Raw genomic sequence first — 26,873 nt, 5'->3', positions numbered from 1 at the left:
AAAAAGAAGAATGTATGTAATTTATTTAATTCAAAATACATTTTAATGCTGTCAGTTATCAGAAAAAATGTCTATTTCACAAATAAACATTGTTTTTTGCTTAAATTAAATGTTCAAACTTCAAAGAAGCAGGTAGCTGGCGGGAGCTGGCTTGAACATTGAATTTAATCGAAAAGCGTGAAACAAACATTTTTTTCTGTTTTCGGGCAACAGTAAAATGTATTTTGAATTAAATAAATTACATACATTCTTCTTTTTTTTAGTCAAATAATTTAACTAAAATTTTTTTTTGGTTACCCTGTATAAATAAGTAGGTATATGTTTATATTACTGAATAGAGAATTGAATAACCTTTCAAATGAGCTAGCACACGATCGCTGTTCCAATTTAAAAAAATCATCGGTTACGTCATCACGCCCAGATGGATGACGTCACTAGTATGACATATATGCCAAAATATCATAATTTAAAAATAAAAATAGGTATTCGAAAATTCATAATGTATTTAATAGTTTTTTTTAAGCAGATCCCTGGCTGTATCTCTATACTTGAATCAATTAGAAGCAACTGTCTTTGATATAATAATAGCAATAGCTGCCATTTAATAATGTGTTATTGATTACGATAAATATTACGATCATATATTTTTCATTAAGAGGAAAGTGCCTATTTGTATCTTGTATCCAATATAGCCTTTCTTCTATTTTAGTGGCCTTTGTTTACTAAGATACAAAAAACCATTAAATGTTTTTCAAGTATTATTAAAAAACTTGGTTGTGTTTTATACCGTTTTTTTAAATCGATCTCGAGATATTTTTTACCCAAGAATCCATGATAATATAGTTCATGGCCAATATTTTTGTGGCATTATGTATAACTAAATTAAATAAAAGTCGATAAGTAATAACTATAACGTAAGCAAATAATATTTACTTCTACATTTTTAGAGCCTCACGGTACTCGTTGTTGCTCCAGTGATGGACAATTGCTTGAACTTGCTAACATCCCTGATCATTGTTATCCAATAGTGCTACCAGACAAAGACCCTCAACATTCCCAGACAAATACTAGGTGCATGAACTTCGTTAGAACTATTACCGATCTTGATCGCAACTGTGTAGGACGCAATCAACCAGCCGAACAGGTATGTATCTACTTTACAGTATGGTGCAAATGTAGGGAATATATTCTTTATTTCATAATCCGCCGACTTTAAGAAAAATTAACGAAATAGGCCGATTTCTATTTTTCAATTATGAGTTTTGGGCATATATTTCATACTAGTGACGTCATTCATCTAAGTGTAATGACGTAATCGATGATTTTTTTTTAAATGAGAATAGGGGTCTTGTGCTAGCTCATTTGAAAGGTTAATGCAAATAGTTAGTTCTACAGTGTAGATTTGTATACACATCTGTGTTAACTTTTGTTACTGCTACTTTTGCTTCATTTTTGGCGACGTTTAGTATTGAAGATCTCTCATCTTCTCAACTTTTAACATCCTTCATTTAATTTTTTGTGGTCTTCTCCAATATATTAATTTAGTTTTGATTTTTACTTCGGTTTCTAGCACAATCAGCTTATGTTGTTCAGCGCCCCACTAACTATTCTGGTATAGTCGGTTCGCTAAACTCAGACACAACTGGCTAGTGATTTTAGTTGGTATTTTTTTTGTTTTTGGCCAATTTTGCCAAAATTGGCAAAATTACCATTTAGTAATTATTAACCATTTAGTAATTATTTTTTTGTCAATTTTACCAAATTGGTAAAATTACTTACATATAATCACTAGCCAGTTGCGTCTGAGTTTAGCAAACCGACTATAGTCCTTACACTCACATATAACTTCTTTTGTGTCATGACATAATGTATTTGACATAATGTATTTGGCATTGATTTTGTCCACTTTTGTATGGAATAAGTAGAATTGTAAGTAATAAGTAGTGTTAGCAATCGCCATATATAATGATGTTGCTAATCCAACATATTATATCCAGCTTCTTTTCTAGTTCCAAAATCTGCTTCCACATATTCCATGTACCGCTTCATATTTTCTGTTGTATTGTCTGACATGTACATTCAAATCACCTCCCAATTTATGACTCTCTCTTTTGATAAAATATTACTTAGTATTTCCCCCAGTTGATGAGAAAAGCTTTTCTTTCATTTTCACCCATGCCTATTTGAGGCACATAACCACACACAATATTTAACACCTTAATAATAATAGTAAAAATTTCTTCTTCTTCTTCCTTCTTGTATGTAGGCTTTAAAGCCTGTTTCTTCTTCAATATTAGCCTTAGTGAAGTCACTGAAGGTTTTCACCTCTGATTTCGTTGAACCTCCATCGATTTTCATGAAAATTGGTGAGTAGTTAGAGAACAAAAGTCCAACAGACTTTTCCCTGATATTCGTCGGAGTATTTTCATCTCTGTTGTTTCTAGTAGTCGTCTCGTTTTGGATGTGTCAGGTCTTATCTCCGCCGTGTATGTCAATATAGGTCTAATTGCTGCTTTACAGATTCTTGCTTTTGTGTCTTGTCTTAGGTGTTTGTTCTTACAGATTGTGTCATTAAGAGATCCCGCCGCTTTACTTGCTTTTAAGCTTTGTTGTCGTACTTTCTCTTCAATATCTCCGTAACTGGTTATATCTATTCCCAGATATCTAAACCTTGCTTCCTGCTTTATTATTTTCCCATCAACTCTGCCTGGGGGTTAAACTCTGCCAATCCCGGATAAAAGAGGAGGGTTGATGGGCCAGGTTAGCATCCTACCCATTGTAAAAGAAAACAAGGCTCAAGAAACCGATATAAAACCTCGGAGCCCGAATTAAAAATTTAACAATCATTATTATATCACTAATTCTAACAATTTCTACTACATTATCTTTCTTTCTCTGTCCAGCAATTATACCAATTCTATTCCTAATTTTACTTTTCCCTACATACCACAATTTGTATCATTCGCCTTTTTAAGCGCATCTACCAACTCCATACTATCTGACTTCCAAGATTTCAAAACTCTATTCTGAGTTTTCTAACCTGTAATGATGTTCGCGTAAAATAGTCCCCACCTAGAAATCCGAACGGAAAGTTTGGTTGCTTCTGGAAAATTTTACCCCAAGAGATGCTGTTAATTCAGTATAATTTTTGCAACATTGGAGAATATCGTTTCGTTGTTACGTTATCGTTATCGTTGTTTATAATTATTATTAAAATCATAGTTTTATATGAAACACTTCGTGAAGTATGCTTTTTGTGAACGCACGCGATGTTTAGAACACGAGCGACAGCGGCGCGAGTGCTATACATCGCGTAAGTTCGCAAAAAGTACTTCACGCACAGTTTTATACAATATCTTATCTAAGATAAACAAATAAAAAAAAAACTATAACTTTTCGTCACTGGAATTCATTTCTATTCTACAATTTTTAGAACTTTGACATTTAAAAATTCTAACATCTTTCAAACCACAAAACTGTCAAAACTTTTGGTGTAATTTATTGCTCACATGTCATCACCATGACAACGCGAAAGTTAAGGATATTTGATTATATGAAAGTGTGCCAAAAACAGTGCGAAAAAGTAAATCCCATTTAAAATACATTGTTACTTCACGCACACTTTAAATCCTTCACGCACTGCTTATCTATAATTACAGTTTTCACAAACTAAAAACTTATACATAATATGAGATAGAGTAGATAATAGTTATTTATGAAACAGTTCGTGAAGTATGCTTTTTGCGAACGCACGCGATGTTTAGAGCACGAGCGACAGCGGGGCGAGTGCTATACATCGCGTAAGTTCGCAAAAAGTACTTCACGGGCAGTTTCATACAATATTTTATCTACGCTAAACAAATAAAAAAACGGTAACTCTTCGTCACTGGAATTCATTTCTATTCTACAATTTTTAGAACTTTGACATTTAAAAATTCTAACTTCTTTCAAACCACAAAACTGTCAAAACTTTTTTTGTAATTTATTGCTCATATGTCATCACCATGACAACATGAAAGTTAAGGATATTTTTTATCTTTTCTGTGTCATATGTATAAGTTTTTAGTTTGTGAAAACTGTCATTATAGGTAGCAGTGCGTGAAGGGTTTAAAGTGTGCGTGAAATAACAATGTATTTTAAATGGGATTTACTTTTTCGCACTGTTTTTTACACACTTTCATATAATCAAATATCCTTAACTTTCGCGTTGTCATGGTGATGACATTGTCAGCAAAAAATTACGACAAAAGTTTTGACAGTTTTGTGGTTTGAAAGAAGTTAGAATTTTTAAATGTCAAAGTTCTAAAAATTGTAGAATAGAAATGAATTCCTGTGACGACGAGTTACAGTTTTTTTATTTGTTTATCGTAGATAAAATATTGTATGAAACTGTGCGTGAAGTACTTTTTGCTTCGCTTCACGAACTCCGCTGTCGCTCGTGCTCAAACATCGCGTGCGTTCGCAAAAATCATACTTCACGAACTGTTTCATAAATAACTATTAAAACATATTTCACAATATGAGTTTCTATATAGCTACTACATGTGTAAAAGATGGGCCCGATCGACGAGTAGTTTTAAACAATAATTCTATTCGTTTATCCCATTAGAGAAAAATAGTATATATTGTTATAGTAATAGTATATATTTCTCACGAGCGCAGAAATTTGTTGGCACGAGCCGAGGACAGGTACGAGGCGAGTGCCGCAAATCAAGCGAGAGAGAAATATGTAATTTTCTTACGTGTTGTATACTGTACTTTTTCAATGGATGCGTTTTTGTCAAGAGGTCAATCTTCAAAATTAAATAATTTAGGTGCTTTTAGGTATAATATTTGTCTAAATTGAAAAAAAAAACATATACACATATGTGGATATTTAATATTCTTAATATTTATATACTGTATTTATTTAAAATTATAATTAACAGTTTTATTTGAACAGTTTTGGAAGGTAATGCCTGGTAAGTTTTGCTTCAACACATTTTTTTTGACAAAAATAATTGTATTTGTATTGTGCATGTTACCATGAAAACGGCTATTACATGTATAGAAAACCGGCGGAAAACCAGTGAGAAAAATTATTTCTCACTGTAATGGCCGACTTTTCTCACTGCGTAAATTTTTCTTTTTGAATGTATGTAAGTGGTGAAAGAAGTTGTACATTGTATAGCATCCATAGAAATAGCTATTTGTATAATAAGGGAGGAAAGTGCTACTTTTCCTCCCGAGAATGAAGTTTACTGCCCGACGCGTAGCGGAGGGCAGTAATCATTCAAGGGAGCAAAAGGTACTTTACTCCCATGTTATACATATGGTTTTTCCACCTTCCTCAAATTAATAACAAGTCATTTTTCATTTTTACTTAATTTATTTATGTAACTAACCAACAAAATTTATTAACACTAAAACTAACAAGTAGGTACAATATAACTGTCAACTGTCTAATATAAGTCAAATTATTAATGTAAACATTATTAAATCAAAATAACAATTTACTGTTTTTTACCATTCTGCAAAATACTGGGTGTTTTATAAATAAACGTTAAAATGTATAGATACTTACGTAATAGAAAATAGATATTGTACAGGGCGTCAATAAGTTATATTTCATGAATGACGTCACTTTTACTTTTCCTCCCTAGGGAGGAAAAATATTTTCCTCCCTAGGGAGGAAAAGTACAACTTTGCTCCCTACAATCAGGTCCGGAAAAGTATACTTTCGGTAGAGGTAGGTGGAAAAAATATTTTTCTGCACTCACGCAGTGAAAAAAGTCAGCCATTGTAGTGAGAAATAATGTTTCTCACTGGTTCTCTGCCGGTTTCCCATATATTTGATAGCTGTTCCATGGTAACATGCACAATACAAACACAATTAATGTTGTCAAACAAAATGTGTTGAAGCAAAACTTATCAGGAATTACCTTTAAAAACTGTTCAAAAATAACTGTTTATTAGAATTTTAAATAAATAACGTATATAAATTTTAAGATATTAAATACCTACATGTATACCTATGTATTTTATTTCAATTTATGCTTAATAATATACACAAAATCACCTAAATTATTTAATTTTTGAGTTTGAACTCAATTTGACAAAACCGCATTCATAGAAAAAGTACAATGTTTAACACATGAGAAAATGACATATTTCTCCCTCGCTTGATTTTACAACAAACTTCTGCGCTCGTGAGAAATATATCTTTTTTCTCACTTGTACAATATACTATTTCAAATGGCTGTATAGGTGCTTTGTCAATATTTAGAACGGCGTTTTAAGTCTCATTCTCTTCGTACGGCCTCAAATTTAGATCTTTTTTAAAAGTTATATTAATTTTTAATTTCTTACTTAAAAATAGTTGATGCAGAATGAACTACCACTTTTTGTCTTATAAACAACTAAATCATCTGCGCTAAAAGGTTATGAAAAAACACATCTTAAAGAAAGAACAGTTTGTACGATCCATAAAGCCGGATTAATTTTTTTTTGTGTTTAAACACAGCGCAATTGTTTATAAACAATAAGAGCTGAAATTTGGGAGTTTGTCAATGAAAACAAGTTATTGTATCATAAGGGATACAAATTTTGATAATAGATAAATAATTAAATTAAGAAAATACATGGATAGTGCGTTAAACTACTGGTTGATACAGCCTCACCACAACTGGCTTATCATACAGTAAGATTTTTGTGCTGCGATTATTCTACTTCCCAATCCCATAATGTAATACTAATAAGCCCATCGAACACATGGAACAATGAAGAGTCCCTGTTTCATGTATTACCTAAGGAAAATACCAGAAAAATTACTCAGATTGCGGAATATATCTATGACCCAGATATAATAACCCCAAACAGGGTTCTATAGGCCAGCGGTTCCTAAATGGTGGTCCGCGGAACCCTGGGGTTCCGTAGAAGGGGCGCAGTGGTTCAGCGTCCATCCGACAGTTAAATAAAACATTTGTAGAAAAGACTCATAACTACACCTAATTAAGACTTTTCTCATAAGACTCATGGTTCTACTTTCTTTTGTGACAACTTACCGATACAAGTTCAGAAATAGGCTGGATGCAGCTCCGAATCTTCGTATTCAATTGTCAGACAGTAAGTCTAATTTTATTATTATTATAAGAAAATATGTGAAAAAATTTCATTCTTCACATTGAAATAGTACGAAACACATTCAGAAGGAAACTTGGGCAGACTATTTCGATCTCTGTTTGCTAAAGATAACGATAACGAACCACCAACACCTGAAGTGACAACAAACGAAGAAATAAATATTGAAGAAGCAGAGGTAACGGAAGCATTAAGGAAATTAAAAAATAGAAAATCACCAGGAGAGGACAGAATATCGAATGAACTCCTAAAGTATGGAGGACAAGCCCTGACCAAACAATTATTAAAACTTATCCAAAAAATAATAGAACAAAACAGAATACCACAAGAATGGAGATCAAGCATCCTAATACCTCTCTTCAAAAAGGGAGGAAAATCGGACCCGGAGAATTACAGAGGAATTAATTTCTTAAACTTCTTCTTCTTCTTCTACGGGGCACTACAGCCCAAATTGAGCCTTGGACTCCTTTATTTTTTGCCTCCACCCTTGCCTGTCTGTGGCTGCTCTTCTCCATACACGGACTCCTAAAAGGGCTTGTGCGTCGCTGTTTACTGTGTCTTCCCAGCGCTTTCGTGGCTTCCCAACCGGTCTCTTTCCTTGCATTCTAGCATTCAGTGCTCGTTTTGGTAGCCTATCCTCTCCCATTCTTATCACATGTCCGGCCCATTGCAATCTTTGTAATCTAATGAAGTCTGACAGGGGCGTTTCCTTATAAAGTTGATAAAGCTCGTTGTTGTATCGACTTCTGAAGATTCCGTTTTCCCTCACAGGTCCTAGTATTCTCCTAAGTACTTTCCTTTCGAATGTGTTGAGTTTGTTTTTGGATGTTTCTTTCAGCACCCAGACTTCACTGCCATAGCATGTTATTGGTCGAATTAAGGTTTTATAGATTCTCATCTTTGTATTTCGGTGGACACTTTTTGACCGAAATATATGGGAGAGGGCAAAATAAGCTCTGTTTGCCTGCGTTATTCTCTTCCTTATTTCTCCTTCTTCTGATCCGTCGGCATATATTTCTACTCCCAGGTATGTAAACTTTTCAACCGTTTCAATGTCATCTTCATGTATAATGTTTTCTGGGACTATATTTCTTCTCGTCTGAGTCATTATTTTTGTTTTTTCTGTGTTAATTTCCAGACCTAACATTTTTTTTGTGTTTTTAACTCTACATATGTTTCCTGTGCTCCTGTTGATGTTCTACTCATAATATTAATATCATCAGCATAAGCGGCCAGTTGAACCGTTCGGTTGGTCAGTAGATTTCCTCGTCCAGTTTGCATTTGCCTAACCGCATACTCCAGTGCTAGGTTAAACAATGTTGGGGCCAGCCCATCTCCCTGTTCGGTGGTTTTGTATTCATACACATGCCTGAGTTTCATCCATTGTGGCTTTAATGAGTCTTATTAACTTGTGTGGTATTGCCAATTCAGCCAATATATAGTATAGTTTGTTCCTTTTGACTGAGTCGTATGCCTGTTTGAAGTCTACAAACACATTGCGAACATCAATATCGTGTTCCCATGCTTTGCTCAAGATCTGTTTTACTGTAAATATTTGATCCAGTGTCGATCTTCCCCCTCGGAAGCCCGTCTGATACTCTCCAATAATATTTTCTGCTAATGGTTGGAGCCGCTGGTTTATAATATACGTGAGGACTTTATATGCTGTACATAGTAGAGAGATTCCACGGTAGTTTTTGCACTGGAGTTTGTCTCCTTTTTTATAGATCGGGCATACTATACTTTTCTTCCAGTCGTCGGGTATTTTCTCTTCTTGCCATACGTCTCTGATGAGCGCGTGGATGTGACTTGCTAGGTGGTCGCCACCTACCGTATATAGTTCTGCTGGTATTTCATCAACTCCCGGAGCTTTATTGTTTTTCTGGGCCTTAATGGCTTCGAAAACTTCCTCTATGGTTGGAGCTTCTACTCCATTCTCTTCTACGTAGATCATACCCATTTCATCTTCCATGTCTACTTGAGTTCCAAGTAGTGTCTGAAAATAATGCTTCCAGGTTTCTGTGACTTTCTGTTGGTCACTGATTATTTGCCCACTTTCATCTTTACATAGACTTGTTTGAGGTTTATACCCACTTTTTATCTTTTTTAGGAATTCGTAAGCCCCTCTAATTTCGTTGTTTTTGAAATGTTCTTCCATTTTTTCTATTTGTCCATTCTCATAGGCTCTCTTTTTATTTCTACATGTCTTGTCTGCTTTCCGTCTTGCGACTTCAAATAATGTTAGTCTTTCCCGTGTTCTTGTTATGTACATTTTGTGTGCTTCATTTCTTTCCTCGATTGCTTGTCTGCACTCGTCATCAAACCATGCTGCTCTTCTCTCCTTTTTCTTGTTTCCCAGGGTGGACGCTGCTGCTGTCAGTACTGCTGTTTTGATATTAGTCCATTTGCCCTCTATGGAGTGCAGTTCTAGCGTCCTTAACTCATTTGCGACTTCTTGTTCGAACTTCTCTTTACATTCCTGAATCTTCAGTTTTTCCAGGTCCAGTTTGTTTGTTCTTTGTTGTCTTTCGTTTCTTTTGCTGTTAACTCTGCATCTAAATTTGGTTTGTACTAAAAGATGGTCTGATCCACAGCATGCTCCTCGTCGTGTTCTCACATCGGAGATACTACTGGCTGCCCTTTTGTCTATCAGCACATGGTCAATTTGATTGGTTGTGGTTCCATCTGGTGAAATCCATGTCATTTTGTGTATGCCTTTATGTGGGAAGCATGTGGAACTTATAACCATGTTTTTACTGGTGGCAAAATTTATCAAAAACTCCCCATTCTCGCTTGTTTCATTGTGCAGAGAGTGTTTTCCTATTGTGCCATAGAACTGCGGTTCCTTGCCAATTTTAGCATTCATATCACCCATTATAATCTTGATGTCATTTTTTGGCGCATTATCATATACTATCTCCAGCTGTTGGTAAAAGCTTTCCTTTGTATGTTGCTCTTGATCTTGTGTTGGACAGTGAATGTTTATCATTGTTAGGTTGAAGAAGTGGGTGCGAATTCTCAACTTACATATCCTTTCACTGACTGCCTGGAAGTCGATGATTTTTGACTTAAAATCATTATCCACCACAAATGCGACTCCACATTCTTTGCTTCCTTGTTCCTTCCCACTATATAGAATTGTGTGCGTTTTAGTGTCTCTGACACCTTTCCCCAGCCATCTTGTCTCCTGAAGAGCAGTAATCATGATCTTATATCTTTTTAGTTCTTGCAGAAGTGAGGTTTGAGCTCCTGGTCTATTTAGCGTCCTCACATTCCAGTTTCCAAATGCATAGTCCATGTTTCGTAGCTTGAGTCGTTTCCGAAAGTTCCGTCCTGTATTCCGAGGCAAATGTTCAGGTTTCGTAACAGTGTGTTTTTTCCGGGAGTGGGTTGTCAGCCCACTGCCCAACCTTCCTCCTTTATCCGGGCTTAGGACCGGCAGTGGTGACTCCTGAGCTACTCGATTCACCCATTTGTCACCACAGGCGGAGTTTATTAAACACAACACTAAAATTAACGACCAAAGTGATAACAAACAAACTGAATAAAATTATAACATTAGCAGAAGAACAACAAGGTTTTAGGCCGGGAAGATCCTGCACCGACGCTATATTTATAATGAGGTAGATTCAAGAAAAATCGTTAGAATACAACAAACCGGCATACTTATGTTTCGTGGACCTTAAGAAGGCATTTGACAGGGTCAAATTAAAGGACGTTATCCATTTATTGTACGCAAGAGAGGTACCTCTAGGAATAATTAAAACGATCGAAAATATCTACCAGAACAACACAATAAAAGTAAAAGTAGATGAAGAACTAACTGACCCAATTGAAGCTGGCAATGGAATAAGACAGGGAGATTCCCTGAGTCCTCTGTTGTTCAACCTGATCATGGACGAAATAATAAAAAATAAGAACAAAAAAAGGATACCAAATGGGAGAAAAACAACTTAAAATAATCTGCTATGGAGACGACGCAATACTAATCTCTCAAAGTGAAGATGATTTGCAACGTATGCTGCACGAATTTAATATAACCGCTAGAAAATTTAACATGTTAATTTCCCAAAAAAAGACTAAATGCATGGTTATAACAGCAGATCTAATAAGGTGTAAATTAGAGCTGGAGGGTCAAATAAGAGAACAAGTCATGGAGTTTAAATATCTAGGCATCACACTATGCAGCTACGGAAAGCTCGAAACACAAGTAGAAGATCAGGTGAATAAAGCAAACAGAGCCGCAGGTTGCCTGAATGAAACAATATGGAGAAATAAAAACATCGGAAAAGAAGTGAAAGGCAGAATTTACAAAACAGTCATCAGACCAATAATGACATACGCGGCAGAAACACGACCTGACACAGAAAGGACAAAAAGAATGCTATAAACAGCAGAGATGAAAACATTGCGAAAAATCGATGGTAAGACGCTGCGGGATAGAGCTAGAAGTGCAGATATACGAAGGAGATGCAAGGTGGACAACATTAATAACTGGGTGAAAAGCAGAAGAGTAGAATGGAACGACCACATAAGCCGAATGACAACAAATAGAGTAGTAAGGACGGCGAGAGACGGTTTCCCAATAGGAAGACGATCAGTGGGAAGACCACGAAAAAGATGGAATGACAACTTACTGGAGGCACATTGAAAAACAGACAGAGTAATGTCTATATAAAAAGAAGAAGAAGAAGACATTTAAATAGTTATAGTTACTTACTTAACACCAAATTGTTCTGTATGATACACATATTGTCCAGTAAAAGTTACACTATTTTGAGCGTAGGGTTTGGGGCGGAGGGGAGGGGAATAGTCGGTAAATTAGTAGTTTTTTTTAGATTTTTCGTTAATATTTCTAAACCTAAGATGCTTAGCGTGAAAAATATTCTATACAAAAATGTTCTACACTAAATATAAAACGAAAAAGATCCTATGCATAATTGTTCTAGAATCAACGGTTCCGGAATTACGGAGAGTGTAAAGTGGAGGTTTTTCATATTTTTTACACTGTTTGGATAAATTATAACATTATTACGGAAGAAACTAATTTTTTTAACAGGATTTTGTTTTCTAAATATAATTTGCTATTTCATTGGCCGGTGGTATGTTACTGATAAGGCCTTGAAGGAACGTCAACCTCATCAAGAGGCTTCTACAGGCCTAGGCAGTACATCTCTAGTACGGAGAAAACTAATCTGAATTTTTTATGGACAATATCACATAAATATCTTTCCAATAGTAAAATTTTCGTTTCAAATTTAATGTAAAACATTTTTGTATAGAATATTGTTCACGCTAAACCGCTTAGGTTTAGAAATATTGACGAAAAACGTAAAAAACTACTAATTTGCGACTTCTCCCCTCCACCTCCCCCCAAACCCGACGCTCTAAATGGTGTAACTTTTTACTGAACAATATGTGGATGATATAGAACAATTTGGTGATGGAGGAAAACTTTTATTTTGGATGTAGGCCTTTTTTGGACCAATTTTATACTATAATACCTCGGTAACTTTGGAACCGTTCGTTTTAGAAGGATTATGCATAGGACCTTTTTTGTTTAGAATTTAATGCAGAATATTTTTGTATACAACATTGTTCACGCTAAATCGCATAGTTTTGGAAATATTGACGAAAATCCTAAAAAAAAACTCTTAATTAACTGACTTCTCCCCCACCTCCCCCCCTAACCCGCCCTCAAAATGGAGTGACTTTTTACTGACCAATGTGTGAACCATATAGAACAATTTGGTGTTGAAGGATAACTTTCACTTTGGATGTCTGGGTTGGGGTCTAGTTATACCATACTATTATACAAATTAAATGAAACAAGTTATGGTATATTTCTTTAAGTTTACATAAAATATGTCTAGTGGCTGTAATTCCATTGTACTTGGCTAAAAGATTTTAAGAACGAACAGACCTACAACTTATATTTTGTGTTCGTATCATGTGAAGTCACTTGCTATGACGCGGATGACGTGCAACGGTATTTATACTGTACGAACCATATAAACATCATCATCATCATCATCAGCCCATAGTCGTCCACTGCTGAACATAGGCCTCCTCGAAAAACTTCCATTCAGATCTATCCTGCGCTGCTGCAATCCAGTTGGTACAAATCCTCTTTATGTCGTCAGTCCATCTTGTGGGTGGTCTTCCCGGGTTTCGTCTATCCGCTCTCGGTCTCCATTCCAAGATTTTTTTGGTCCACCTATCATCTTTCATTCTAGCGACGTGTCCTGCCCACTTCCATTTAATTTTGGCTATGTGTTTTATTATGTCTTCTACACCACTTCTTCTACGAATTTCTTCGTTTCTTACCCTATCTCTTAACGTTATGCCCAACAATGATCTTTCCATTCTACGTTGCGTCACTTGTAGTTTTCGTGCAGATGTCCTTGTTAGGGTAAGTGTCTCTGCGCCATATGTAAGAACAGGCAGGACACATTGATTAAAGGCTCTTCTTTTTAAGCTGATAGGTATATCACCTTTAAAAATATCACGTAGTCTTCCATATGCTGCCCATCCCAGAGTTATTCTTCTTAGCAGCTCAGCAGTTTGATTGTCTCTGCTAATTTTTACCGTATGTCCAAGGTATATGTAGCTGTCAACAACTTCAATTTCGACGTCTTCTACCTTTAAAGGATGGCTCGGAACTAAATTCGTCATCATTTTGGTCTTTTGGTAATTAATATTTAGACCTACTTTACGTGCTGCATTGCGGAGTTCATTCAACATATCATTGGCAGTTTTTAGGTCATCAGAAATCAGAACAATATCATCTGCGAATCGTAGATGACTGAGCATCTCACCATCGATATTTATTCCTTTATTTTCCCATTCCAGTGATTTCAAAGCATGTTCAAGTACAGTAATGAACAACTTAGGCGACATAGTATCTCCCTGTCGAATACCTCTCCTGGAGAGGTATTCATATAAACATAATATTCAACTAAGTATAACAGTGCACAGATTCTAAATTTGTCTGTGATGGATGGCGTTTATGCGCAGTATTATAGTCGGTCTATGAGAGAGAAAGTATTCGAAATAATTAAATAACAAATAATATAAAATTTGTTATTTCAATATTTCGAATACTTTTTCTCTCATGCATCGACTATAATACTCCGCATAGACGCCATCCCCCACCAACATCTTTAGAATCTGTGCACTGTACTATTATTCATATCTTAGCTTTAAATGTAAAAAAATATGTAGTTGTAAATAAAAACTTTCTAATTGGCTTGGCGTTTCGACGGTAGCGCTCTCTCGCGGTTTGAAACTTGTACTTTTCTGATAAAATTGGTGTATGTATGTGAAATATACAAAACGAGAAAAATACATATTTTTCTAGAAAAACACAAATTATGAACTGAAATATTATTGTAACCTGATTACTGAACGAATACACAGAATTAATAGTAAAAATAATTATGTTTTTTTTTTTATTTTATTCGTTATAATTTTAATATTTAATATATAAATTCGTGGGACTGGATGACTGCTTACGCAAGAGGCCATTGAGAAAAACAAGAAGGTTATGTGAAATTTATAGGTTACCTCTGTTTTTAATGGCTGTGAGTTTCGTTGCGTCGGTAGGGCTCTCTCGCGGTTTGAAACTTGTACTTTTCTGATAAAATGATTCAAATTCAATGCACAAAACTGCCACTAACAGCGCTGGCGAAAACTGTCAAATCCCCTCTACTCATCGGCTCACAGCGAATACAGTGTTTGTTAATTTTTAATAATTTGAGTTAAAACTGAAATCTTATGACTTGTGCCATAGTTATACCATCGTATAATATGCTATAAACCATGTCTTAGACTTTCTCAATGCCCGATTTTATTTTAAAAGTAACATCTTTATACATTTTTTAAATAATTTTTTAACTTTACTTTTATGATTTATTTCAGCTCACTGCAGTAAATCACTATTTGGACCTTTCTATTGTTTACGGAAATAACGATCAAGTCAATCAACAAGTCAGACAATTCCAAGCTGGTAGATTAAGAGTTGACGTCAGAAATGGTCAAGAATGGCCACCAAGATCCTTAAACGCGTCAGGAATATGTACCACTCAAAATCCTAACGAAGCTTGTTATCTAGCTGGTAAGTTTTTATTTTCATTAGGGCAATACCATCAATAATTAACTATACCAATCAAAATTTAAATTAAAACTATTTTACACTAAGTGTTCTCACAACCTCAAGCCTTCTAATAAAAAACTCAATCAAATTGAGCCAGACTTTTGCTTTAGAGCATATATCGCTCATCCGGAACTCACGGATGGTTTTTTATTGGCTGGTAATCCAATAAATATTTTATTGGGGTTTTTAATAGTTGTACTTTTACAAAATGCCACTAAACAACACTTATAGTGTTTTCTTTTATTTTCCATAGTAAACCTTCTTTCCTTTCCGTCAAAAACTGTATCAAACTCCAATCTCAACAAACTGGTATATATTATTACAATGACATACGATAAATGTCATTAAAATATAAATATAACCATTAACATAAACATAAATAAAGTATATTATGTGACGTCACGGGTCGTTTGAACTATTTTAAGTACACAGAAGATTTTAAATTTGTACTTTTAAGTTATTATGAGTTTTTGAAGCGTGAAATTTTGAAAATCTTATATTTAAACAAAACTGAATATTATTATGTAATAAAAAAATGTGCAAATTCCCTATTGTGTAAGAGTCAAAACCAAAAAACTATGATATCTGATTTAACAAAGAAATAATCAGCATTTTGAGTTATGACACTTTTCTTTTAAAATATTGTTTAAAATATTTCTTTTAAAATAAAAATACCTACCTAGGACACTTCTTGAAATACAACGCATTTCGTGATACATAACGGTAAGTTCACGTAAAACGGCAGAGCATAACTGGAAAGTGTCATTGTTCCGGTATAAAAATATTGATTTTACTGCCAAATAAATAATGACACTGTTGTGACACTTTTCTTGGTAAAGTATACGATTTTTGGAGTCAATTTAATAAGATAACTGGAATTATGCATTTTTTTAGTTGTGTCACTTTTCTTCCGGATGAGCGATATATTGGTACGGTAAATAAAATTTAGAATACATCTTATATTTCTATGTAATCTCTTTTATTCACACATTTTTTTCACCAAATCGATTTTTTTTTATTCTATCATCAAATAACGAATCTAGTCACGTCTTTAACGTATTGCACAAAAACGTTTTACACCATCCTCGTCGGTAAAGTGATCACCTCCTGGATCGTTTTCCAAAAAAATTTATTTAATATTTCTTGTGTTAACACAGATACGTTGTCATGAAATAATCACAATTCGACTAAACATGTCTCGCATTTTAGTAGGCAGTTGACATTAGTACTTAGTACACAGCATTAACTTTACACCGTTCATGGAAAAAATCAACGAGTAATATGTGTTATGTGTCTGTCTATTGTCATCACAGGTAATAATGTGCCCCAAAAAATTATCTTCATCTGTTTAGGATGCCGACACGTTTCGGTAATTAAAATGAATGGCAATGATTAGTTTTTATTTTGCACTGACTTTCGGCCATCCGAAAATCTTTTATGTCAGTCGTAGACTTAGGCCTTTGAAAGCATTTTTTTAGTGAGCTGTGCCGTTGGTCGATGCAAAATTTCAGCAGGTCTTCAGCACGTCAGCCTGCGACAAATAATCGAATATTAATGCATTGCTCAACATACGTGTGTGTGCACTCTTGCTTAGTGATGATGTTACTAACAAGCAATCTATTCTAGCAGGCTGAACCAATGCATTTCTCACCAGCTTGTACGTACCTACACAACATATCAAGACGTCACTGATTGAAAAAGTACTGGTTAAAAAATGGTCTACAATGAAAATAGTGTACAGTTGGGAATACTCAATATTCCAAATATTTGTGGATCTAAACCATTGTTTGAAGACACACTTACTTCTGCAAAATATCATGAGATTTTAGTTCATTAATAAATCAACTCGATGACAATAAATTACAAAATGTGTTAAAATTTATGGCTTAACACACCAGCAGAGAAATGAAATAAAAATCAAAGATTTAAAAAATAAAGATGTAAAGTAGGGGAGAGTGGGGCTCCTTCAGACATAAAAATTTAAACTGTCATATCACTCTAAATACATCACCAAATAAAGAAAGAAAATATTCCTAAGATACATTGTTTACCCAACTTTCACTATATATATGCTTTTAATATTAAACCCTATACTTGTTGTAAAAAAAAATCAAAACCACTTTTTTAAAAACGTCTGAAGGTACCCCACTTAGGGGGCACCTTCAGACGGGGAATGGGGCAGCTTCAGACACAATTGGAAAAATGACAACACTCATATAAATGTTTTAGAAATGATTTATTACAATATTTAAAACTATATTATGATACTTAGTCAAACCCCTAATGCATATTGAAGTTTTCTAATGAAACTGAAAAAGACAATAAAGATTGCTGTCACTTTGTACCCTGCTCAGAAGGAGTTGGCAAAAGGGCTACAATTTCTGATAAAGAAGCACTAGAGATATCTGGTACGATGGGGTAGAAAAATTTATAATTTACTTTAGATGACATTCTCAAAAATGAAATTTCAACATCTCCATCATCACATTTACCAGTGATTCTCCCAACATAGTACACATCTTTTTGTTTTACAGTCCCAAATTTAACCAGCACAAAATCTTCAATTTTCAATTCACTCCTGTCAAAATTTTGCTGTGGTTCTTCTAATACCTTATCATCAGAGTTTTTGTCATTTTCATCATCAGTTGTCTTCTCATTCTTTTCATTTTCAAAAAGTAGTTTTCTTTTTGTGGATTTAGTACGTTCAGCCAGCATTAGAGTTGGAGGTTTTCTTTGTTTTTTTATTGATCTGTTTTTCTGCCAGAAGAAGCTTTTCTGGGGTGTCAGTTATTATTCTGCTTTTCCCCTTTTCTCTTGGTTTCTTGGAGCTAGTATTGAGTTTTGATTTTGGATATCCTCGTATCTCATCAGGACTGAAATAACAGCCAGGCTGTTGAAGGGGCATAGGGGTAGAGTTTTGGCAGCTTGATGTTGATGGAGTGTCTATTGGTTGCTGAAAGTTTTCGCTTGAAATTTGGGAAGATGAGGGTGGTTTTTCAGATTCTAAAGTTGGTAGACTTGCAGCTAGTTGGCATCTTAGAGGTTCATCAGAAAGAGTTTCGTCTGGAGGATTAGGTCTCTCACTGACCAAACTGGGAGCAAACATATCGTCGGTGAAAATGTGCCTGTCAACTGGAAATATTCCTGTTTTTTTGAAAGAATTTATAATTCTCTGTGGTAACATGGCACGGCCATGTGCTATTCCAACACATGCAGCCACGTTATAGATTCCAAAACGTTGGGCCTGGGTTAGACTTCAACCATGAATCAATTGCAGCATTATAATATGTTTTAGAAGGTTTATTCAATCCCACATCCAGTGGTTGCAACATGTGGGTACAATGGGGTGGAACTGTTAGAATGTGCACGCCATTAGCTCTTGCTAGTTCTATTGCCTCAATTGACAAGTGGCTCTCATGATTGTCGCAAATTAGAAGCATTCTTCTCTTTTCAGAGGAACCTGAACATTTTATAAAGTGCTGCATCACATGAAAGAAAATGGAAGTGGTCATCCAACCTGACTGATGAGCCAACCCCAAGGTCCCGTTTGGTGCTCCATTTATCATGTGGCTCTTGAAGTGCACTCTCGGAAATACTAGGGCAGGAGGTATTGTATTTCCAGCTGCATTTATAAACAAAACTGTAGTAACCAGAGTTCCTCTCTCACCACTTACAGCAGCTGCTACTTGTTTTTGGCCTTTTTGTGAAATCACACGAGAAGGTTATTGGTTAGTTTCAGTTTTTGTTTCATCCAAATTCCAAATCCTGGATGAGTCACAGAGTTCTGGGTATCTTTTGATTAAGTTTTCAAAATTATTAAAAAAAGCATTCACATTATGTTTGTTAAAGGAAATTGCACGTGCAATACTGCATCCTTCAGCAACACGGAGAGATAATCTTGGATGGCGTTTCATAAAACCGTATAGCCAGTCCTTTCCTGCCATTCTTGGAGCTTCCCAGTTTTTAGGACAGTCAATATTGTTCATTTTCTCCATCTCATGTGCTAGTTTACGAGTTTCTAGATTGTTAAGACCATAAAACATTATTGAACACTTAATTAAATATGCCTCAAGGTCGTCTTCCTGTTTGTCAGTAAAAACCTTTCTAGTATCGTTTCTTAATTTCATATCATGTTCGCCTTCTGGGTTATCCCTAAACTTCTTAACGTACATACCAACAGTTTGATATTTTAATCCAAATCTTTTAGCAGCATTTCTTATCGATTCACCATCTAGGATGGCCGCTACACATTCTTTCATAGATTCGGCATCGAAATTTCCTTTTGTTTTTTCTTTCTTCCTATTTCTTACCATCTTCAGACAATCTGCAACAAAGAGAAACCCTTTTTAAATAACTAGCAATAAATATATATAACTAAATAACTAAATATATATAACTTTTAAGCACGTTATTTCAAAAAAAGTGTCTATTTTCCATTGCGTTTGTCTGATAGTGCCCCATACCCTTTTGTCTGAAGGTGCCCCACTCGATGTGTGCACACTAAATGTAATAATATAACCTAAGAGTGCCATCAGTAACAAATGTGAATAGTACAGGTTATACAGCACTAAATGGACTTAAAACTGGTAACAATGTTAATTATGCTAAGTCTTATCTTCTAATAAAAAACTCATCTTACCTTCAATCCAAAAATTTAACTTTCAACCACCAAAAACTAACTTTTCACTTTATGAGGTGAACCCTTTACTGCACTGTTCTACAGACTGGCCTATAATAGTGTGAGTAGTAATGGAATGTTTTGATGGCAGTGTTGCCAACCCGAGTCCTTAAATTTACCCACAATATCAATGTCTGAAGCTGCCCCCTGTCTGAAGGAGCCCCCTTCTCCCCTACAGCTGAAAACATTTTAGTATCCACTACAATGTGGTTTTATCCATAGCTATCTCAATCCATAGCTCAATCCAATAACTTAATCCCTAAAATAATCCATTAATAATTTGGATTCTCAAAAGAATCCAAATTGTAATTCTCAAAAAATATGGTTGATTGGCCGATGTGTGGTCTATAGTCACTCAAGCCACCAAACAAGACAGATGACCAAAATTAATTAGGCACCTCGATTAAAACCTTATGTACAGCCTTGTCACCCATTACAGAGAGCTTACTTTACTTTCTTTATCGTATCATGGGGATAGTGTCTGGGATCTAGTGTGGGGATCGTGTTCCATATTCTGTGTTTCTACACAGTCACAGTTCACATCATCTTGGTCAATTTACCCCCATTTTACTATGTTTGATTGTACTGGAACGACCCCCGTTCTTATAAATAAATAAATAAATAAATAAATAATAGCTTTATTGTCCAACAGGTATCCATTTATAGGACAATTTTACATTAATTATAAACTATATACTATAAAAGAAAAAAGAAAAGATAATTACCAAGTGAATTAAGAATTCAAATGAGCCATTCTGACGAGTTGACTTATACTACAGTCAGTGCCGGCGCTAGGGTATAAGGTGCCCGCCTGCAAAACTAACACAATAGCCCCCCCCCCCAACACACACACACACACACACATACACACAGATACTCGTTTCACCAGCCTCGGGGACATTATGTCTCTTCTAATGGAATAGTGAGACCCACAATGTCCGAAGATCAAATCGGTCACAATGCGTAACCAGGAGTGGTACCTATCTGACCGCCCATAACCTGGAGTGGTATCTATCTGACCCCCAAGTACAAGCTATACCACCACCCCTCCCTATAGTATTACCTACATAACGAATGAAGAGACTTTGTACTGAATGTTACCTTGGATACCCTGGGTAATGGGACATCCTCTGTATTACTTTATGTGGTTAAACCACCTGATTTTAGAGGTAGCTAGAAGAGCTGTTCTCCCTATTAATGACTTGATTTTGGACTTGTGTCCTAAAAACGTGTGTTCCGGGCAGCGAGGAACCGACTTAAGTCGGTGTCCCGCTATCCGCAAATGTTCCCGGTAAATAAAGTTCGGTTACAGTTTTATTGGACCCATCATCTGACAAAACAAGTTGTTTGGTTGAAATATGATATAAGTATTTGACCAATAAATTATATTACTGATTATATTATTATATATAAATTCTATGAGTCATTGCATATTTTTGTATTTACAATTGTGTGATATTCAAAACTAACAAACACAGATTAGGGCATTAAGACAAATTTAAACCACATTTAAAAAATTACATTTTTCTATTTTAGTATTTTGCATAACACCAACAGAAAAAAGCTCATTCTGGCGCCCCCAAAAAGGGGCGCCCGCCTGCAGTGCATCCCTTGCAGGCCCGTTATCGCCGGCCCTGACTACAGTTGAATATATCACAATAGTTTACCAAACAATTATAATTTTCACACATAACAAATATGGGGGAGTTTAATATCAGGTTTGTTCTGGCTTGTGTAGTTCTGAACGTGGAAACATTTCTAACAGGATAAGAAGGTACATTAAAATTGATTTAATAAATAAAATAAATTTCGACCAAGAGTCAGGATTCTGTTAACCGAGATACGATAGTATCAAGCGGCGCCGCTAGGAGGAGCTTCTCCAACAATGCGTCTCAGAATACCTTAAGAACACTTGGTCATTTTGTACTCTAAACCGAGTAAAGCATGAAAAAGAAAAAGAAAATAATCGTTTTCGTTTTGATTCAATTCGAGTCTCTTGCCATCCTCTGACACAGTGTTTCTGGGTCTCTACCCTTTATCGAAGAGGCTATTGCAAGTAGACTGAATTGAATCAACTCGAGACGAAGAAGAACTGCATCTATTAAAATATCTGCAGTATATTGTGGTTAGACTGTCCTCTTCTTCTTCTTGTAGTGCCTATCCGTTTCGGATGTTGGCGACCATCATGGCAATCTGCACTTTGCACACTGCTGCTCTGAAAAGATTTGTAGTGGTTGTGTTGAACCACGTTCGTAGATTTCTCAGCCAGGAAATCCTTCGCCTTCCTGGTCCTCGCTTTCCCTCTACTTTTCCCTGCAAGACCAGTTGCAGCAGTCCATATCTGTCACTGTTCCTCATGATGTGACCGAGGTATTCGATTTTGGCTGTTTTTATTTTGATTAACAGCTCTTTTCCTTTTTTCATTCTCAGCAAAACACCCTCATTAGTAATGTGGTCGGTATAAGATATCTTCAGGATTCGACGATAAAGCCACATCTCAAAAGCCTCAATTTTCTTGCAGGTGGCGTCTGTGAGAGTCCACGACTCAACTCCGTACAACAGTATAGGAAATATATAACATCGTAGTAATCTGACTTTTATGGGTATCGACAAATCATGACATTTGAACAACTTTGCCATTTTTTGAAATGCAGATCTTGCTTTCTCTATCCTACATTTGATTTCTATAGAATGGTCCCAATTTTCATTGACGTTCGTACCAAGGTAGGTGTATGTTTTTACTCTTTCTATTTGTTGACCATTCACACTGATTCGTCCAAATTGCTGTTCATTCTTAGAGATCATCATACATTTGGTTTTCTTAGTGTTTAGTGAAAGTCCGTATCTCTGACTGACTTCTGCGATTCTGCTCATTAACTCCTGTAGGGCTTCAGAACTGTCAGCGAATACCACAGTGTCGTCTGCGTATCTTATGTTATTGATACATTCTCCGTTAATTCTAATTCCGGCTTCAACATCATCCAATGCTTCTTGAAAGATTTCCTCAGAGTAGATGTTAAACAGCAGTGGGGATAGTATACATCCCTGACGGACCCCACGTTTGATTTTGATATCGTCGGATTCTCCTGCCTCTGTCCGGATAGATGATGTTTGATTCCAGTACAGATTGCTGATAATCCTTAAATCACAGGTGTTTATTCCAATATTGGTTAATATCTCCATCAGCTTGTCGTGCTTTACTGTATCGAACGCTTTATGGTAATCAATGAAACATGCATAAATATCGCAATTCACGTCTCTACATCGTTGAAATAGCACTTGTATACTAAATAGAGCCTCTCTTGTACCCACTGCATTTCGAAAACCAAACTGTGTTCGGCTGATTTTTTCTTCGCACAGTCTATATATCCTTTGATGTATAATTTTTAGAAATAGCTTTAAAATATGGCTCATTAAGCTGATGGTTCGGAAATCACTGCAGGATACGGACTTTGTTTTCTTTGGTAAAGCAACAAACGTCGACTTCAACCATGTCCTGTCCTCTAACGGGGAATATTGTTGATTTGTTTGAGAATATCGGAGCAGTCAATTGAATTATGCAGCAATTTAAATAAAAATATTAGTGAAGCACAATTTCGCCTCATTTCTAATGAAACCATATCTAAACTATTACACAACTCACTATTTCTGATACCTCTCTCTGGATATATGCCGTTAATCTTAAATGATAAATATTTCAACAATTTACGCTGCACCTTTTCAATCAACTGAACATGTGAATTATAAAATGGAGACCAAATTATACAGGGTGTAACAAAAATACAGGTCATAAATTAAACCGCATATTCTGGGACCAAGAATAGTTCGAATGAACCTAACTTACCTTAGTACAAATATGCACACAAAAAAAGTTACAGCCCTTTGAAGTTACAAAATGAAAATCGATTTTTTCGAATATATCGAAAACTATTAGCGATTTTTTGTTGAAAATGGACATGTGGCATTCTTATGGCAAGAACATCTTAAAGAAAAATTATAGTGAAATTTGTGCACCCCATAAAAATTTTATGGGGGTTTTGTTCCCTTAAACCCCCCCAAACTTTTGTGTCCGTTTCAAATAAATTATTATTCTGGTGCCATTAGTTAAATTAAATATGTTTAAAACTTTTTTGCCTCTTAGTATTTTTTTCGATAAGTCAGTTTTTATCGAGTTGCGGCTTCTTTTTTAATATGTTTACATAAAAATTGTATGAGGGTTTTGTTCCTTTAAACCCCCCAAATGTTTGTGTACGTTCCAATTAAACTATTACTGCCGTACCATTAGTTAAACACAGTATTTTTAAAACTTTTTTGCCTCTTTGTATTTTTTTGATAAAGCATATTTTATCGAGATGTGGCTTCTTTTTTAATATGGTTCAAAATATACCTAAAAATGTAAATCATAAATAAATTTTCATATTATTACAAAGTCTCCATAATCGTACTTTACCATATACAAATATGTAGTGGATTTGACAAATATTCAAATATCTCGATAAAAACTGACTTTTGGAAAAAGTACTAAGGAACAAAAAAGTTTTTAAAAACTTGTGTTTAACTAATGGCGCTACAATAATAATTAAATTGAAACGTACACAAAAGTTTGGGGGGTGGGGGGGGGGTTTAAAGGAACCAAACCCCCATAAAATTTTTATGGGGTGTCTAAATTTCATTATAATTTTTTCTTAAAATACTACCGCCATAACAATACCACATGTCCGTTTTTAATAAAAAATCTCTAATAGTTTTCGATATATTGGAAAAAATCGATTTTCATTTTGTAAATTCAAAGGGCTGTAACTTTTTTTCCGTGCACATTTGTACTAAGGTAAGTTATGTTCAATCGAACTATTTTAGGTCCCAGAATGCGCGATTAAATTTATGACCTGTATTTTTGTTACACCCTGTATAGTACCTACGTTCTTTAACGGTAAAATATTGCAAAACCTCTAAATTTTAAAGGATTGACATGAAATTTGGCATACACATAGCTAACAAGTCAAAGAAAAAAGTGATATTGTGCCGATATGTGCTTTTGCCCCGGGGGTGCTTTTCACCCCCTCTTGTAGATGAAAAAGTATTCGTCCAAAGTAAGTCCAGAAATTGATAAACTGACTAATTTTAAGTAACTTTTGTTCTATAAAGTTTTTTCACTAAGTCAATACTTTTCGAGTTATTTGCCAGTGAATATGTTCATTTTTTCAACAAAATAACCACGCTTTTAGACGGTTTTTAGTCTATAAAAAATTTAAAAAAATGGTGTATATATCATGTTTCTATACCTAGTAGAAGCAGAGTTATAGCTAATTAAAAATAGGTTCATATTCGTCAAATTCCAAATGGAATACTTTAACGTGAAATATCCAAAAATAAAGCACATCTCGGGGAAAACTTATTACAACTTATTTAAAGTGTTTAAAAAAGCTTCATTTTTGTTTTATAAAAAAAATTTCTTACATCAAAAGTAAACAAGTTACGCTCAAAATAAAGTTAGTCCCTTTTTTTTGGTAAAAAAATCTTGGATATCACCCCCTAATTAGTATCTCAAATGAACTTAATCGTTACGACTTCACAATTTTCTTGAATTGTGTATGTATTGTTTATATGATCTGTAAGTTTCATAGGTTCAAAGTCCTTATTTTTGAAATGGCTGTAGCTAAAAGGGGTTGGACGAGTCACTGATTACGAATGTATGCAAATTTACAAACACCAAATCTTAATCAATTTTTGTCTAACAGAAAAACAAAAAAATACATGATATTCAGAAAAGCAATGCTGACTTTTTTGTTTTTCGAGATTTTTGGTATCACTAACAATTTTTAAGTTATTTTGAAAAAAGCATATTTTTCAAAATTAAAATTTTTAAAAATTTTACTTACCAAATTTTTTCCAGAATAAGCACTTTGAATTGATGAAACTTACAGTTCATATAAACACAACATAAGTAAAATAATTTGTGGAGCGGTAACGATTAATTTTATTTAAGTTGCTAATTAGGGGGTGGTCTTCCCGATTTTTTTTTGCCAAAACAAAAGGGACCAACTTTATTTTGAGCGTAACTTGCTTAAATTTAATGCTAGAAACTTTTTATAAAAACAGAAATAAAGCATTTTTAAACACTTTAAAAAAGTTATAATGGCTTTTTCCCAAAAAGTGTTTAATTTTTTGGATATTTCACTTCGAAGTATTCTTTTTGAAATTTGGTGAATATGAATCTATTTTTCATTGGCTATAACTTTGGTTTTACGAGGTCCAGAGACCTAACGCGTACACCACTTTTTTACTTTTTTACAGGCTATATTTTTGCTAAGAACGTTTTTTTCGACAAAATACTTATTTTTTGAAATATTTGCGAAAAACCGTCTAAAAATGTAGTTATTTTGTTGAAAAATGAACATATTCACTCGCAAATAACTCGAAAAGTGTTGACTTGGCGAAAAAGCTCTTTAGAACAAAAGTTACTTAAAATTAGTCAGTTTATCTATTTCCGGACTTATTTTGGACTTATATTTTTTCACCCCCAAGAGGGGGTGAAGGTCACCCCCAGGACAAAGAGCACACATCGGCACAATATCACTTTTTTTCTTTGACATGTAAGCTATGCGTATGTCAAATTTCATGTCAATCCAAGCGGTTCTTCAAAATTTAGAGCAAAAACCGTGAAAGAATGGACTAATAGACGCATATTCTAATTTACAACGTACATAACAGAAATATAGTAATTTGACAGTTTTTATGTTAGTAATATTTCGGCTATTTCTGCCTATAAATCCATGTGATTTAAGTGCTTCAGAAACTTTTAAAGATATGTTCAGTAAATGAAAGTTTACAGTCGAAAATTATGCCAAGATCTTTAATTTTATTCACATGTTCCAGTTCGCTACCATCAATAGTATACACATAGTTTATACTATTATGTTT

At 34.8% G+C, this 26,873-nt stretch overlaps 1 protein-coding gene across 1 annotated transcript in view; it reads left to right on the top strand.

The window, feature by feature from the left end:
- Window positions 1-26,873, top strand: part of LOC126884317 (peroxidase-like) — a 276,223-nt gene that overhangs the window by 190,865 nt on the left and 58,485 nt on the right. The window contains exons 5-6 of the mRNA XM_050650256.1: window positions 948-1,144; window positions 15,040-15,235. Of these exons, the coding sequence (XP_050506213.1) occupies window positions 948-1,144; window positions 15,040-15,235 (393 nt within the window). The remainder of the gene's footprint in view (window positions 1-947; window positions 1,145-15,039; window positions 15,236-26,873) is intronic.

Source organism: Diabrotica virgifera, chromosome 5 (assembly GCF_917563875.1).
Source record: "Diabrotica virgifera virgifera chromosome 5, PGI_DIABVI_V3a".
Taxonomy (NCBI): Eukaryota; Metazoa; Arthropoda; class Insecta; order Coleoptera; family Chrysomelidae; genus Diabrotica; species Diabrotica virgifera.
The sequence above is the reverse complement of the archived record's forward strand: the minus strand, read 5'-3'. Positions and strand labels throughout refer to the sequence as shown.